We start from the raw sequence: 14,894 nt of genomic DNA, 5'->3' as shown, positions 1-14,894 counted from the left end.
TTCTACATGACAAACCTGAGGCTGATTTGTTGCCTCTGTCCATGGTGCTGAAACGCTTCTCTTGTCTTGCCGAAAGAGGGCGCTGAACACGTTTATTGTTTAAAATAAACTTGTCACCGTTTCTCTTGATGCGTAAACACCTCAGCCCTCTTTAGCAAATAACTTCTCCTTTTGACTGTACGTGTCTGTCGTTAGACTTTATGTGAGTGTGTGTGCGCCCACTTTGGTTTTTTTAAAAGTCAGACTGCATCATTAAATCTCGGCGCTGCTCTTCAGGATCCATCCTAATTGGATGCCTGTCAGTTTTGACAAGAGAACTCCGGATTAAAGGACTTCAGGCGGAGGAGGCCATTAAGTAGACACAGCTCGTTGATATATATCCTGAAGTCCAAGTGGCAGACACACTTAAATGACTCGTAATTGCTTGAAGGTAGGGAGCATTATAATTGCGAATTTTTAGGCCCAGAAAAAGATGACGAGTGGCTTGTTTCTCCTCCTTTTCTAATAAATCTGTGGCACAATAGTCCTCTCCTATGAGGGCATCATATTGGTTTTCGTCCTTCACACTTGCGCAAAAACTGTTTGCAAAGTTAATTGTGAGGTAAAACACCAGATGTGGTGACGGAGAATGGAGTGTGGCTGCGTAATCAGTCGGCTTTTACGCGCTGAGTTTCCAGGATGACAAGCTACAACTTGCTCATTACTTCATGCTTTAAAAAAGGTTTATATTAGGATTCATGTCAGGCCATTCAGTGGTTTAAAATAAAGATACAAAAAAAGAAGGTGCCCATCCATTCACGTTAGTGAGTCGAGGAATCTTTACCACTCTCCTCCAGTCAGATCAGCCAGCACACTGTGACGTGTTTCCATGCAAAGGTGCTCATTAAGAGGGACGTTTGGTTCCTCTGACGCGTGTCCCGGTCCTCTGACGGCACCTGCCCCCTTATAAACCTCAGTAAGTCACCCGGGAGACCCCACTAACGTTCCATCGGACTGTTCCTCACGGTGCAAGAAGGGACAAGGATCTCCACAAACCATCCAACTGTTATGCGCATTGTTTTTCTCAGGTGCCCCAGCACATAACTTTAGAAATACTAAAGGTAAGTTTTGCATATTTTTCTCTGAAATTGTTCAGAAATTGAAATTGTAGAGGATTATGTTGTTTTTCTGGGCATAGCTAAAATGGGTATCTGAAAAACATAATTTGGACTAGGCTGCCATTTTTCTATCTTAAATTCTGTGCGTAATTTGAGTTTTACGCGCACGAATCCTTGGAGAAGGAGACGAGCAGAGAGAAAACAGAGGACAGGACGAATCAAAAGGCACGGCCACAGGATTCTACTCCTGTGGCCGTGCCTTTTGACCCGATTTAGTTGTTTGAATATAATTTTGACAGATTAATTTGGTTTAATTTTATTCGTTTAGGAAATCAACTCGAATGTAGAAAACAATTTGTAGCACTTAATGATGGACTTTATCTGGATGAATTGAGAAAGAAAAACTGAACTGACCTTCTGGTTTTCTTTTCAGTACAGCTTCATCTTACTAGTAAAAATGAAGTGTAAATTCTGCCACAAATGAACGGTAAAATCACATTTTAAGAGAAGTCATAGCTTTCCAGAATATACTCTTTACCTCGAGGCTCTGTTTAAAACCTCTAAAAGCGCATGAAATCTTTTGGATCACCGATAAGAAAACGTTTCTGTGTTATTCTGATTTGTAATTTTCTGTTTAAATAAGTTTAAGTGGGATGGCCAGCAGTTCAAATGAGCAAGATTTTTTTTATACTGTATTTATTTCAAACCAACCTAACAGATCAACATGTTGCCACCTAACACTTTCTTGACCGTTTGTCCAAATGTAAAAAATGTCCCTTTCACTGCACATCCGAACCTGTTTCTTCCGTGCGCCTTCGCAGGTCTTCATGCCTCCCCGTTCCTAGCGGAGGACCGCTGCGACAATGACCATCCATGTAGAGGGGCTTGTGGCTATCGCGGTCTTCTATCTGCTGATTCTGTTCGTGGGCATTTGGGCGGCATGGAAGAACAAACACTCCGGGGAGGCGGAGGGCACCGACCGCAGCGAAACCATCATGGTCGGAGGGAGAGACATTGGATTATTTGTCGGTGGATTCACCATGACAGGTAAAGTTTCTATTCGATAGTTCAAAAATACTCTGAATTAAGCTACTTTACTTGGTTTACAACAGCAATTTGGAGTTTTGTTTTGTTTTTTTGGTTAAAACTGTTTTACCTTTTTACTTTCAGTGAATAAAAAGTCGGCCAATTGAGATATCTTATAAATCCATCAGTGAAGAAAAAAAATATTAGTTTACTTTATTGCGTTCTATAAATGATATTTATTAATCCAAAGTCACTTTTAATATTTTTTCTTAAGTTCAAATAAATATTAAATTGATGTTGAGCTTTAATTCGACTTGCTTGTGTGTGATTTCCAGCCACCTGGGTTGGAGGAGGCTACATCAATGGCACAGCTGAGTATGTGTATCTTCCAGATCAGGGCTTGGTTTGGGCTCAAGCTCCCTTTGGATATGCACTCAGTCTTGTTCTGGGTGAGTTGAGTTTAATGTTTCTCCTGTTTAAAACAATTAATTTATATATATATATATATATATATATATATATATATATATATATATATATATATATATATATATATATATATATATATATATATATATATATATATATATATATATATATATATATATATATACATATATATATATATATATATTATTTTCCAGTAGAGCATAGGAAAGAATTTGTGGCGAGTGCACACTGAGTGCACACTGAACAAAATGTGTTTCTACCCTTTTTACACTCACAGAAATCCCACATGTAAATACCCTGGCTCATCTTTGACTGTGTACCTGACTGAAATGATCATTTTGGGTGTTAGTTAAACCTTCACAAGTGATCATCATACAGAGATTTACACTTTAACCCTCTTTAAGTGTCAGGATTGTTTCATTGATTTTGTCAATTTAGATTACCTTTAGGGCCCCCGTTTAGACCAGGGCCTCTGAATGGCAGTTGCCTCATTTTTCTCCCTGTCATGTGTCCGCTCTTTGTCCCAGGTGGTCTATTTTTTGCCAAGCCCATGCGCTCACGGGGTTACGTCACCATGTTGGATCCTTTTCAGCAGTTGTATGGGAAACGTATGGGTGGCCTCCTCTTCATACCCGCACTCATGGGAGAGATTTTCTGGTCTGCTGCCATCTTATCGGCCCTTGGTGAGCTTATTTTTCTACTTACTACAAAATAAAAGATTTTTCTCAAAAGCAAGATTAAAGTGTGTTTTATTTTGTGATGCCGCATTTCCTATTATATCTTCTGTTCTTGACCTCAGGTGCTACTCTGAGCGTCATCGTGGACATCAACATTAAGATGTCAGTGGTCATTTCTGCGCTTATTGCAATCTTTTACACGCTGGTTGGAGGACTTTACTCTGTGGCCTACACTGATGTCGTGCAGCTGTTTTGTATCTTTGTTGGCCTGGTGGGTTCATGTTGTGCTTTGGTGAAAATAACATCATGGCAGTTTCAGAATTTAGTCATGCTTTTAGTGTATTTCATTTTGTTTTAGTCATACTAGGTGTGCTTTTATTTTGGCTTAAATTTTCTAAAAAAAAAATTCTGGACAAAATTGTACAGAACTGCAGTGACATGAAATGAGTGTACACAAATGTCTTACAAAAAATGAAATAAATAAATAAATAGTTTTGTATTTATACCACTTTAAAATAGGTTTATTGTGTTATATTAATTATATATTGTTGTGCTCCTGTAAGCTCAATTTTACTGTGAGTTCCAGACAATACAGTTCCCATTCGGCCTACATGTTTTGGTTTATGCTTCATGCTGTACTTGCTTCTGTGTGTCTGCAGTGGATCAGCGTCCCCTTTGCTTTGACCAACCCTGCGGTGTCAGACATCACTGTTACTGCGGTGAAGCAGGTGTACCAGTCGCCCTGGAGAGGCAGCGTCAACAAGAACGACACCTGGGTCTGGATCGATAACTTCTGCCTCTTGGTACAGAAACCATTATAGCTGATCACACTGATGAACTAAATGCTATCATGAAGAGACGATTTGTTGATTAATCTATGGGTTAATCAGTTGAAATAATTGTTTATTGCAGCAATAGAAAGCTATTGTGTTATCCATCTGCGCATTGGCAGCTGCTGTTAAGATGTACAGTTGTGCTCTTTACCAATGTACCTTATGATAAGGAGTTTATGATAAGCAGGCTTTTGCAAGGTTTTCTCAGACCAGATCAAATGTCCAAGGCTAGAGGGCATCATGCGCCCTACAGTTTTGTGATTTTAGGGCTACAAAGATAAGACTGAGTTGACATGACTATGTTGTTTCAGAATGTTATACACAGCTCTTATCCACTGTGCTACAGATGCTGGGAGGAATACCCTGGCAAGTGTATTTCCAGAGAGTCCTGTCAGCCTCCTCCGCTACCTACGCCCAGGTCCTCTCCTTCTTGGCCGCCTTCGGGTGCCTCGTCATGGCTGTGCCCTCCGTTCTTATCGGTGCCATCGGGGCCTCCACAGGTTAGAGACACATGAGCTTGCATGTGCACAGTCTGTTTGTTTGTGTGGGAGGTTGTGTTTGTTGCATTTGTGTGCGGCTCCGGATGGGTCCATGTTGCCCTTAGATCTGAGAGAGGCTGGTAAATAGCAGCTGGTTCACCTCATCCATAATGAAAGCAGCAATCCATTTAATAACCACGCTGGTTGTGTAAATATTACATTAGAGGGAGGCAAGGGACCAAATTAGCGGTTTGATCTCCAGATTTTTATGCGTCAGATTCCTCAATGAACAAGTGCACATGCAACTCCGTTTTGTCTTGTACTGAAATGTGAGCTAACATTTCAAAATTCAAATTATTGAAGGGAGTTTTACTCGCAACTTATCGCTGCAAGCTGTGATAATTTATCAGTTAGCCTTGAAGTTGGACTGTCTTTATTCCCATTGTAAGTAAGATATTACACGCATGAGCCTGAAGCTGTTGCATAACAGGTATAATGAGCCAAAAATTTATAAAACTAATAAACTATGTGGACAAATACAATGTTTCAATGCAAATATATTTCATTTTGAAGTCAGCTGATGCTTGTTGCAGTCAGAGTATATTGACTGAGCAATGGCTTACATTGTTATTCTATTTTATTAATCTCAAAATTTTCAATTGTAAATGAGGTTAACAGTTTATTTCAGTTGCAGTACATGTCTGTTGGGTTTGTTGGATGTCATTTTAAATGTTTATTTATTTATTTATTTATTTTTACTTGTTCAGACTGGAACCAGACAAGCTATGGTGGTGTTTCTCCAAAAGAGAAGGAACAAGCAGACATGATTCTACCCATCGTACTCCAACACCTTTGTCCTCCATTCGTCTCTTTCTTCGGCCTGGGTGCAGTTTCTGCAGCTGTCATGTCATCTGCAGACTCATCCATCCTTTCAGCGAGCTCCATGTTTGCGAGGAACATTTACCAGCTCGCCTTTAGACAGTCGGTAAGTACACGTGTGTGTTTAGGTTGACATAGAATCAATTCTTTTTGCTTGTCAGATATTACAGTCTTTTCTCCACCCCTCTCTATCTCTTCAGGCATCTGACCGTGAAATCGTGTGGGTGATGCGCATCACTATCTTTGTGTTCGGTGGTCTTGCCACCTTGATGGCCCTGGTATCTGGCACAGTTTACGGCCTCTGGTACCTGAGCTCAGATCTGGTTTACGTCATCATCTTCCCCCAGCTGCTCAGTGTGCTCTTCATCAAAGGCACCAACACGTATGGCTCAGTGGCTGCTTACCTGTTCGGTATGGTGCTGCGTATAGGTGGAGGTGAACCCTACCTGCAGCTGCCTCCTTTCATTTATTACCCCGGTTGGACGACTGAGGAGCGGATCCACCCCATGACCGGAGAAATGGAGGAAGTTGTCATCCAGAAGTTTCCCTTCAAGACCGTCTCCATGCTGGCGTCCTTTCTGGGCAACGTGGCTTTCTCGTACCTGGCGAAGTACCTGTTTGAGAGCGGCAAGATTTCACACAAGTACGACTTTCTCGACGCAGTGGTGTCCAAGCACAGTGGAGAGATTATGGATAAGACGACACTTGTAACTCGTGGCAACAACATCGGGCTGTCAGAGATGGCGCCCGTCAAACCGCGGCTGAGCGTGACCTTGGCGGCCGCCTTCACACGCCGTGACACGCTGCCCACCGAAACGGTGGAGGAAGAGGAGGAGTCCAGCCCCGACTCCTCCCACCATGATGAGGAATGACCAAGTCAGGATGTGATTGAAAAAAAATAATGTCAAATAAACTGACTGAACTGCCATAGGACTGCCAGAGAACCAGGAGACTGCAAGCAAACATCCTCCCTTGGGACTACAAAGTTCAACATCCCGCTTGACTGGACAACGGCCACATGTCAGGATATATAGTGTAGCAGCTTGCTGATTGTCCAGACATGAAGCTGTCTTTCTGTGAAGTAAAGCAAACACACACACACACACACACACAAATACATGCATTCATAGTACTCACAGATAGTTGGTTGTACTGTATATTCAGCATTTTTTAACTGGTTCGGGGAAATACTTTTAAAAAAAGTGAGTTGACAGACTCTTTGTGTGATTAATTTAATTTTCCATCACTAATTAAATTTTTCATCTCTATTAAAATGCAAACTAGATCAGCTGAGATTAAAATGCTGCTGTGATACTGAGAGGAAGTGGTGCAATATTCAGTGAGAAATATGACAAAGAATGAAGCAGGAGTTTATAAGAGGTGACTGACAGCACAACCGAGGTTTAGAAAGAGGACAGACTGGACGTACCAATTAAATAAAAGCAATAACACACACACACACTTCACCACCTCTTATTATTAGGACATTTTATGTGGGAGTGGAAATAAAATAGATAAACAAAGGGAAATAATGGAAAACAATATATTTTATAGCTTTAATTTCTCACATCAAACCAGTTTGTTTATGTTTTGTGCAACCTAATTCACAGTGGCACTGAAGTAGCTGGAATTTACAGATAATTTTTCATTTCTCTCATGTTTATCATTGATTATTACTGATATACATATAATGACTGTGAATCAAGAAAGATACAATTCATGCATCATGCTGAGTAGAAAATGTACAAGCAGTAGCGATGGTAGCCGACTTGAAGCATTAACTAATATTCTCTTTAATGTCAGGTGTAGACGCAGTTTTAAGCATAAGAATCAGTGTGAGTTAGTGTTTAAAATTATCTTGTATTCAACTGCCTTAATGAAGCTCATGAAAAGAGATCCTTTTATTTCCAGTTTTGACCAGGTTCTGGTGAGACTGCAGTGAACAAAGACTTGAATATGAATGTAACCTCGACAAAAAGATCTGATTATATCTAATAGTGTACTTCTACTGCTAAGTTTTTGTTTATGATTTGCAAAACTAACTGTTGCAGAACAACGCGGAGGCAGGTTCTGATTTATAAAATCTGTTGTTTATCCGCAGCAGTGTACAGATTATTTTCTCTGTGACGTGTACGTTTGTATACATACGAGGGTGAAAAAAAGAGATGTAGATAACAAACACTGCTGGTTGAAATTATTCATATGAGGTGGAAAGGATGCTGTCTAAATGTTTATTTATTTTTGATGTCATAAAAAATGAAACAATAAAAAAGAAAATCAGGAAATATATATAAATCCTACTTTTGTAAGAAGAGAAAATTGGTATTTCACTTCATTTCCGAGTCTTGTTAAAATTGTCTTTGATATTTCAAATGCAGTTTTGGAAAATGGTAGGTCTTCTTTTGTTTGGTTGTGACGCCGATGCATGAAGAGCAGTGTGATCTTTCAAGGACGAGGTTTTTGCTGTGTGGATTTTATGGCTCCTGACCTTTGTGGCATGTGATCTCTTAAGACACACAGCTTGGGATTCCTTTTCATGTTGCAGAGTTTTAACCAAGAATTGATTCTTTGCTGTCGGATTGTTGTATGTTTAGAATTTTAGGCCTGCAGCAGTGAAATACATTCACAATTTGCAAAAAGAAAGAACAAAGACAGCTAAATATTTTGTGACTTCCTAGATTCTTACAACCCTCCAAAAGGATCTGTTTTTTTTTTTTGTTTAAGAATTTTGAAGCTCATTTAAATATTTTACGTTTTCTTTTATATATTTTGTAAAAATTTGAGGAGATATCTCAAACTCACTTCTCAAGACCTTAAGCTGTCTGTTATTTTATAATATGTACTTTTTTCCCCTTTTGAAACAGCCTCACAATGGATTTGCTGGTCTTTCTTGTCTCGTCAGGCCCTTCAGATAAAATGGACGGTAGACCGAGAAGAGAACATGTCCGAAAACGTGACTGAAATTACAATCGCTTGGCTTGCATCTTTGTCCCCCTCCTTGTCCACAGTGAAAGACAGCATCTTAAAATAGCTCTCCTCTCTGGTTATTTACATTACTTTAAGTGCTGTACTCTCTCTGGTCTGGGACTTGGGGAGGAGCCACGCTGGGGGGTGGGTGGAGTTGCTGCTGGTCAGGCCAGGAAAAGGCAGACTTTGGGCGGAGGGGGAGGAGGTTAGCGGAGCTCACCGGCGCCCGTTGCCATCAAACCCACCCGCCCCTCTGATGCGCAGGAATGACGCAAGTGCCCCACCCATCCTCTGCACCTCCCTCCTTCCATCAGCCACGTCCTTTTTGATGCCCTTGAGAACTACGACCAATCCCGTAAAAAGAACAGAGGGTGGAGGAAGAGAGAGAGTGCCATCTCCATTCATAGAAAGTACCTCAGAGAGCACTCATGATAATTAACAATTATGAAAGAAAACTGACGCTTGTCCAAAAGTCAATCCATTTATTTAAGGCTTTATGGGAGGAGAGGAGATCGTTGGGGGGATGGGTTTTTTTTTCCATCAGAGGACTCTTTTCTAGAGAGTATTTGGATGCAAACCAAAACAGATTCAGTCATTCATAATCACTGGATATACTTAGAACGTCCTATTGCGTCTTTGCAGGCGTCATTGATACCTTGGACAGATTTTTTTTTCCATCTTGAATTAGTGATTATTAACAACCATATAATTCTTTCACCTTCAATTTGGTAGAAGATACTCTTTTCTTGTCTTGGCTGGATGGAAAAGAAGTATGCGTATGACTTTAACCTACACTTACCAGATTATTTTGAAGGTTTCTGCTCAGTATTACTGTGACTAAAACTGTGACATTGTATTTATTGGGCTTTGTTTCTGCGGATTCAGATTTGGTTGAGTTGGGATAGAATTTTTTTTTCTAGAACAGGTTCAGTTAGGTCAGTACTCACTTTGATTAGAAATGAGTAATCACAGTTTTCACTGTTTTTTTTTTAATCTAGCTCTAACCTGGTGATGGAGATGCAGACACACATTGTCAAAGCTCTCCCAGTCGTGTCTTTTATCTTTAAAACTCAAATTTATTCAGTTTGGTGTCACAATTTCGAATTTCAAAAACACAAAAATGCAAGGTTAAGTTCTGGTCTGTGGACAGAGAGGTTGTTTAAACATGTGAAACTAAACCTTTTTTTTTTCTTCCTTCGCTGCATTTTATCTTCTTCACCTCTCTTTTCTAATTTCTTCCTGGACTTATTTTCCCAGACCGATCTTAAGAGATAAAAGGGAATTCTGGGAAACAAGGTCCCACTTTCCCTCAATGTGGACGCAAGGTGATGAGATTACCGAGCAGACGGAGCATTCAGATAGAATCTAATGTGCTGCAGTCGGGCATAACTTTGGAGAGAAGACTCAAGGCAAGGTGACTGTCCAGGTATCAAATTGTGGCTGAAAAATGTGATTTGTGCTAAACTTTTTTTGTTTTCTTCATTTGTAAAAGCTTCTAAAGATGCCCCCAGGACAAATTAACATCTTTAAACATTGCAAACATGTTACATTTAGTTTCTATTTAAGGCCTATATGGCATGACAAGGCAGATTTTCATGGTTAAGCAAATGAGCAGATAAAGAATCTTAATGTTTGGTTTAAAGGAGCACTCCAGCAAATGATAGACTTGAAGATCAGTTCATCCATCATGAGATGTGCTCTCAGGCCTTATCATTCAATATATAACAAAATAATCCAGATTTGTCGAATATTTGGGCTCACGGTGTGATTTTTTTAACACAAAGTCTTCAATAGAAATTGTCAGGAGCAGCTTAATGAAAGACACTAGTGAATTGTACTGAGAGAATTTTATGACCCTGCTTTTTTGAAGATTGATTTTAAAAAAGAGGATTATTAACCCTCATCCATTTTGATTTTAATTTAGAGTATCTTTTACAAGTTTTCCAACTTCATAAAAGTGTAAGTGCCCCTTTAGCAAGAGTTGTTTAAGTGATAAAAATTACCAAGGACAACTCAAAATTCCCTGCGTAGGTCTCATTTTGATAACAATGTTCCGACTTTCAGAACTTTCATCTGTCTGAAGCTCCAAACTCTCACTGCTCCCAAACATCCATCATCACTGTTTCAGACTGAAAAACTGTGAGATACAGACTAGAGAGTAGCACTGATATTTCCTCTTGTTTGCCAGTAAAATGAGACATGAGTGTTATATTAGAAAATACAGTTTCGAAATAATTTTTCCACATAAAGGGTGTCTTTGAGCACAACAGTGTCAATGCTAAGTACATTTTTGAGTGCAGGGATGCTTTAATCTTTCTTACTGTGAATCCAGAATAAGGAAAATGTGTGGCTTCAACATTAGGTAGAGTACTGGACATGGTTTCTTCTAGATAATGTGACACAGGACAGGTCATATCTCATCTGAGGCTGAGGCACCACATCACGTCGGTGAGCTACTATTTATGTCCCTCTTAAGTAATGCCCCCTGTAATTTAATTGCAAGGTAGCTAATTGAAACACGGGAAGATGGTGAGGGATGGGAAGGGGAAGAAGAAGTGATGTAGGTTTGAGGAGATATGTAATAGCATATGTGCAGTATATTAACATAAAAGAAAATCAAAAAATATCTTCCTTTTACTTATTGGCACAAACGTCAAGTATTTATTTTTATGCATGAGTAAGAATGAGCACAAACAGACACACACGACATATGATAATATGTCTAATTGTTTCTCATATATCGCTCCATCTCCTCCATTAGTCCCTTAAAGCAGCTGAGGAGCATCTATAGCAAAATGAATGCAGTCGCTGGTCTAATCGAATCAGCCCGGAGAACCTAATTATAGAAACCAGCTTTGTTCCACTCATGCACGCTGCAGGTAGACCGTCTGGAGCTCACCGCTGGAATGACACAACTGTTCTGCGATGAGCAAAGCCACTAATTCTTAATGAGTCAGAGGCATGAATCAGCTCCGCACATCTGGAATTAAAGCTGTGACTCCAAGAGTTGCTCAGATTCCTGTGAGACCAGATTTAACAATTGGTGGTGGAGGGTCTTCGGCTCCAGTCGATCAATGACAATCAAATTATTCCAATGCTTGACCGTCAGTGTGTTGAGGCAGAGAATGAGAAACTAAGAAAAAAGCTCTTGCATGTGAAATTCAAGTGCACATGCCGCAGTCATACAGTGCAACACAATACATATTACTTTTGATTTGTAGTGTCTTGCAGCGATACACAATTACTGTAATTTTGTTCACAGTATTTTTGGCTTTAATTGGGGCTTACATACACCGTGTAAAACACTCCAGATCACTAAATCAATGACTTTTTAACAGGTTCTCCTTGTTATAACAGCATTACTCTGGTGAGTAGCACTTAGACATAATTGCTAATAATTCCACCTCATTACATATCTGTAATGTGAATGTAAGTTGTATTCACTATTACTATACTGTAGTGTACAGTAACAGGAAAACTAAACTGTGTTAGTTAGAGTCAGACTACAGACAGATATGACCTAAATTTACAGTAATTCCATGAATAAATCTCACTGCTGAAGGTAGGAAAAGAAAAGTTTTGATAGGCTTACTGTCAAATGCATCATTCAGTTTTACATAGATATTTTCATTTTGAGATTTTCAGGCCACATTTAGCAATGTGACATTTTGTGTTGTGAAAATTGAGCGAAGACGTGTAAATGCTTCTCTATATGCATTATATATATATGCATATTTATTTACTCCTGTATAGTCTTCTGTGTGTGTAAGGGTTGCTCTGCTTTACTGTATGTTCTCTTCCAACCATCTTTCTTTCTAAAAACAGGAAGGAACGGACACACTGGATGAACTGTCTTTTTTTTCATTCCATAGAAAGTGAGTGGCGAGAATAATGCAGTAGCCACACATACACACACACACACACACGCACACACACACACACACACACACACACACACACACACACACACACACAGACACAGACACACATACACACATGCACAAAAGCTCACATTAGCCCCGGGGGACCTGTTCACGCTCTGAATGAAGACGCCAAAGAAAGGAGGGTGGATAGGACCCTTGTGAACCATTCAGATACACACAAGTACACACCAGAGCCCTGGTGGGGCTGGTGGTGTGGGGTGAGTGACACAAAGACACAGAAGGAAATGAGGGACATTTCATATCTCAAATGCTGTTTGTATGTCATTTATAGCCTTCAGATTTTAAAGTAAATTTTTCATTCTAAAGACAACGTTTATTTCTGCATATGACTGTTAATTACTACAGTGTTGCATTAAACTGACTGCAGGAGGTGCAGCATGATGAAGCAACAAGAGAAGAAACAAAGGACAAAGACAGGAAGAAAATGTAAGGAGGGCCGTCATACCTCTTAGCTCATCACGACGGATATCAGCCTCCAGCCCCGCCCTGTGTTCTCTGTGTGTGTGTGTGTGTGTGTGTGTGTGTGTGTGTGTGCGCGTATGTGTGTGTATTCGAATGTCTTTTAGTATCACAATCAGTTCTCTGGCTGAGTCTGAGCCAGAGGATCCATTAGAGCTGATTGAGGAGCACAAGGGTGCAGAAGTAACCCTGAGAGAAGGTGATGAGAACACACACACACACACACACACACACACACACACACACACACACACACAGAGTCCAGTTCGGTCACATAAAGCACGAGTACAACTGGAGCCACATGCAGCCATGTAAAGAAGAAACAGAAGCACTGAGGTGTCCACTGGAAAATAAGTGTCTATGTGAGGACATAATGCATCCTGTGGCTCCTTCCTTTAACCTTAATCATCACAATTAAATCCCTAAACTCAGCCCTTATCCTAAATTAATTTAACCTTAATCCTAAAACCAAGTCTTCATTTTTAACTAGTCCTTTAAGGGCAAAATGTCCTCGTTTTTGTGGTCTGAAATGCAAACTGGTTGTTATAAAGATAGCAGTACAAGCACACATGCTGCACGATTCTCATTTGTTGACATGCTCAATAAGATAACAAATCATATACTTAATAATGTGTGACTAATACATGACTCATGATGTTTTAACGCCAGATGTGCCAGATGTTCACCATTAATAAATGACCAAGTCAGTCTGACTTTGTGTGATTAGCTTACACTTGATAGGCATCAGTTAAGAAATGCTATGTAACAGTTTCATCTGTGTAGCACAGTGCAGACAGCTTCACTAAAAGCCAAAATAATCTAGCAGTTGACAAATCAAAGGCATGTTGAAGCTCTGCAGAAATACCACAGACCTACCTAATAAACTCAGCTCAGCATAAGTGTGCTATATGGCTTCATCATTAATATATGAGGTAAAAACTGTATTTTACAGAAACAACGAATCAGTGATGTTCCTGAACTTATAAAAAACTGAAATTCTATCAAGTTTGATGCAAAAGAACTGAAGCACAGCACGACATTTTAATCAAATTAACAATTAGTGAATGCGCCAAACTGGTAAACTTCTAAAAACCAAAATAAAATAAAAAAAAAACTATGCCACCTGTTTATTTATAATAACTAGCCTGACCACAGCACATGAACTTCCAAGTTAGACAGGGTTAAATGTATAGCCAGGACCACTGTTCCTGCATATATTTCAAACTTAAAAAGAGAAAAAATATTAAAATTAACAAGCAGCTTCTGTGCCAGAAATGTTTACATTTTATTTCATCATCTGGAGTTCGATAGAGGGGTCAAATGCAGGACACAGACTTGTTGCAGGCAAGTTGAGAAAAACAAAAACCTAGATTTAATGCTAAGTGGAGACCAGACTGCAATAAAAGGGAAGGCAATAAAGACACAGAGAAAGTAGGCTGAGGAAACAATCCAAGCACAGAAACGACACACCATGCACAAGTCAGAAAAACAATGGAATGAGAAACAATTACTATTTACAAGTACATAGCATGTTAAGAAGAGAAGTTGAATGAATAAACCCAGAGCGCAAAATCATATATCAGCTGCAACACAAGTACTCAGCCTACTTTAAAGTCAGTGACTGACAATTTGTTGACATTAGGGACAAATTATATCCAGGCCTACTGAAGGATCAGAGAATCATTAAGGAAGACCAAATTGTAAAAACCAACCACATCTCATCCATTTTAATCACAACTGCCTCCTTCTGACTTGTTGAGGCATTTTAGGACAGACAGTGGCCACATTTGAAAGCCCAGAAACAGAGGAAACATCATACAGGGGCTGGACATGTCTGTCAAATAACGATAATTTCACAGTAAAACATATATTCTGACTGTGATATGTTTAAATAGACCACAATTTACTGTTTTACCTCCATGCCTGGGACAGATGTGGTTAGAGAAATTATGTTTTCTCAGTAAAACTTTAAGAAATGTCTTCAGATTTGGTACAGATGTTTACTTTGACTTTAGGATGAACTGATTTTGTGGTCAGAAGTCACTGTGACCCACAAAACACGTTTTGGGTCCATAACTGAAGA

At 39.5% G+C, this 14,894-nt stretch overlaps 1 protein-coding gene across 1 annotated transcript; it reads left to right on the top strand.

The window, feature by feature from the left end:
• The first annotated feature begins 651 nt into the window (after positions 1-651).
• On the top strand, positions 652-7,726 carry slc5a7a (solute carrier family 5 member 7a). Its single transcript, XM_023265029.3, has 9 exons — positions 652-1,100; positions 1,919-2,144; positions 2,459-2,572; positions 3,101-3,256; positions 3,373-3,521; positions 3,910-4,053; positions 4,430-4,583; positions 5,330-5,547; positions 5,642-7,726. The coding sequence occupies exons 2-9, from the start codon at positions 1,961-1,963 to the stop codon at positions 6,311-6,313; spliced, it is 1,791 nt and encodes a 596-aa protein (XP_023120797.2). The 5' UTR covers positions 652-1,100; positions 1,919-1,960; the 3' UTR covers positions 6,314-7,726.
• Positions 7,727-14,894: the final 7,168 nt, after the last annotated feature.

The sequence above is a fragment of the Amphiprion ocellaris genome, chromosome 1 (assembly GCF_022539595.1).
Source record: "Amphiprion ocellaris isolate individual 3 ecotype Okinawa chromosome 1, ASM2253959v1, whole genome shotgun sequence".
In the NCBI taxonomy this organism is placed as follows: Eukaryota; Metazoa; Chordata; class Actinopteri; family Pomacentridae; genus Amphiprion; species Amphiprion ocellaris.
The sequence above is the reverse complement of the archived record's forward strand: the minus strand, read 5'-3'. Positions and strand labels throughout refer to the sequence as shown.

Coding starts and splice junctions, on each gene's coding strand:
- slc5a7a (XM_023265029.3), top strand. CDS start 1,961: ATGACCATCCATGTAGAGGGGCTTGTGGCTATCGCGGTCTTCTATCTG. Junction 2,145..2,458: donor CGGTGGATTCACCATGACAG/GTAAAGTTTCTA, acceptor TGTGATTTCCAG/CCACCTGGGTTGGAGGAGGC. Junction 5,548..5,641: donor AGCTCGCCTTTAGACAGTCG/GTAAGTACACGT, acceptor CTATCTCTTCAG/GCATCTGACCGTGAAATCGT.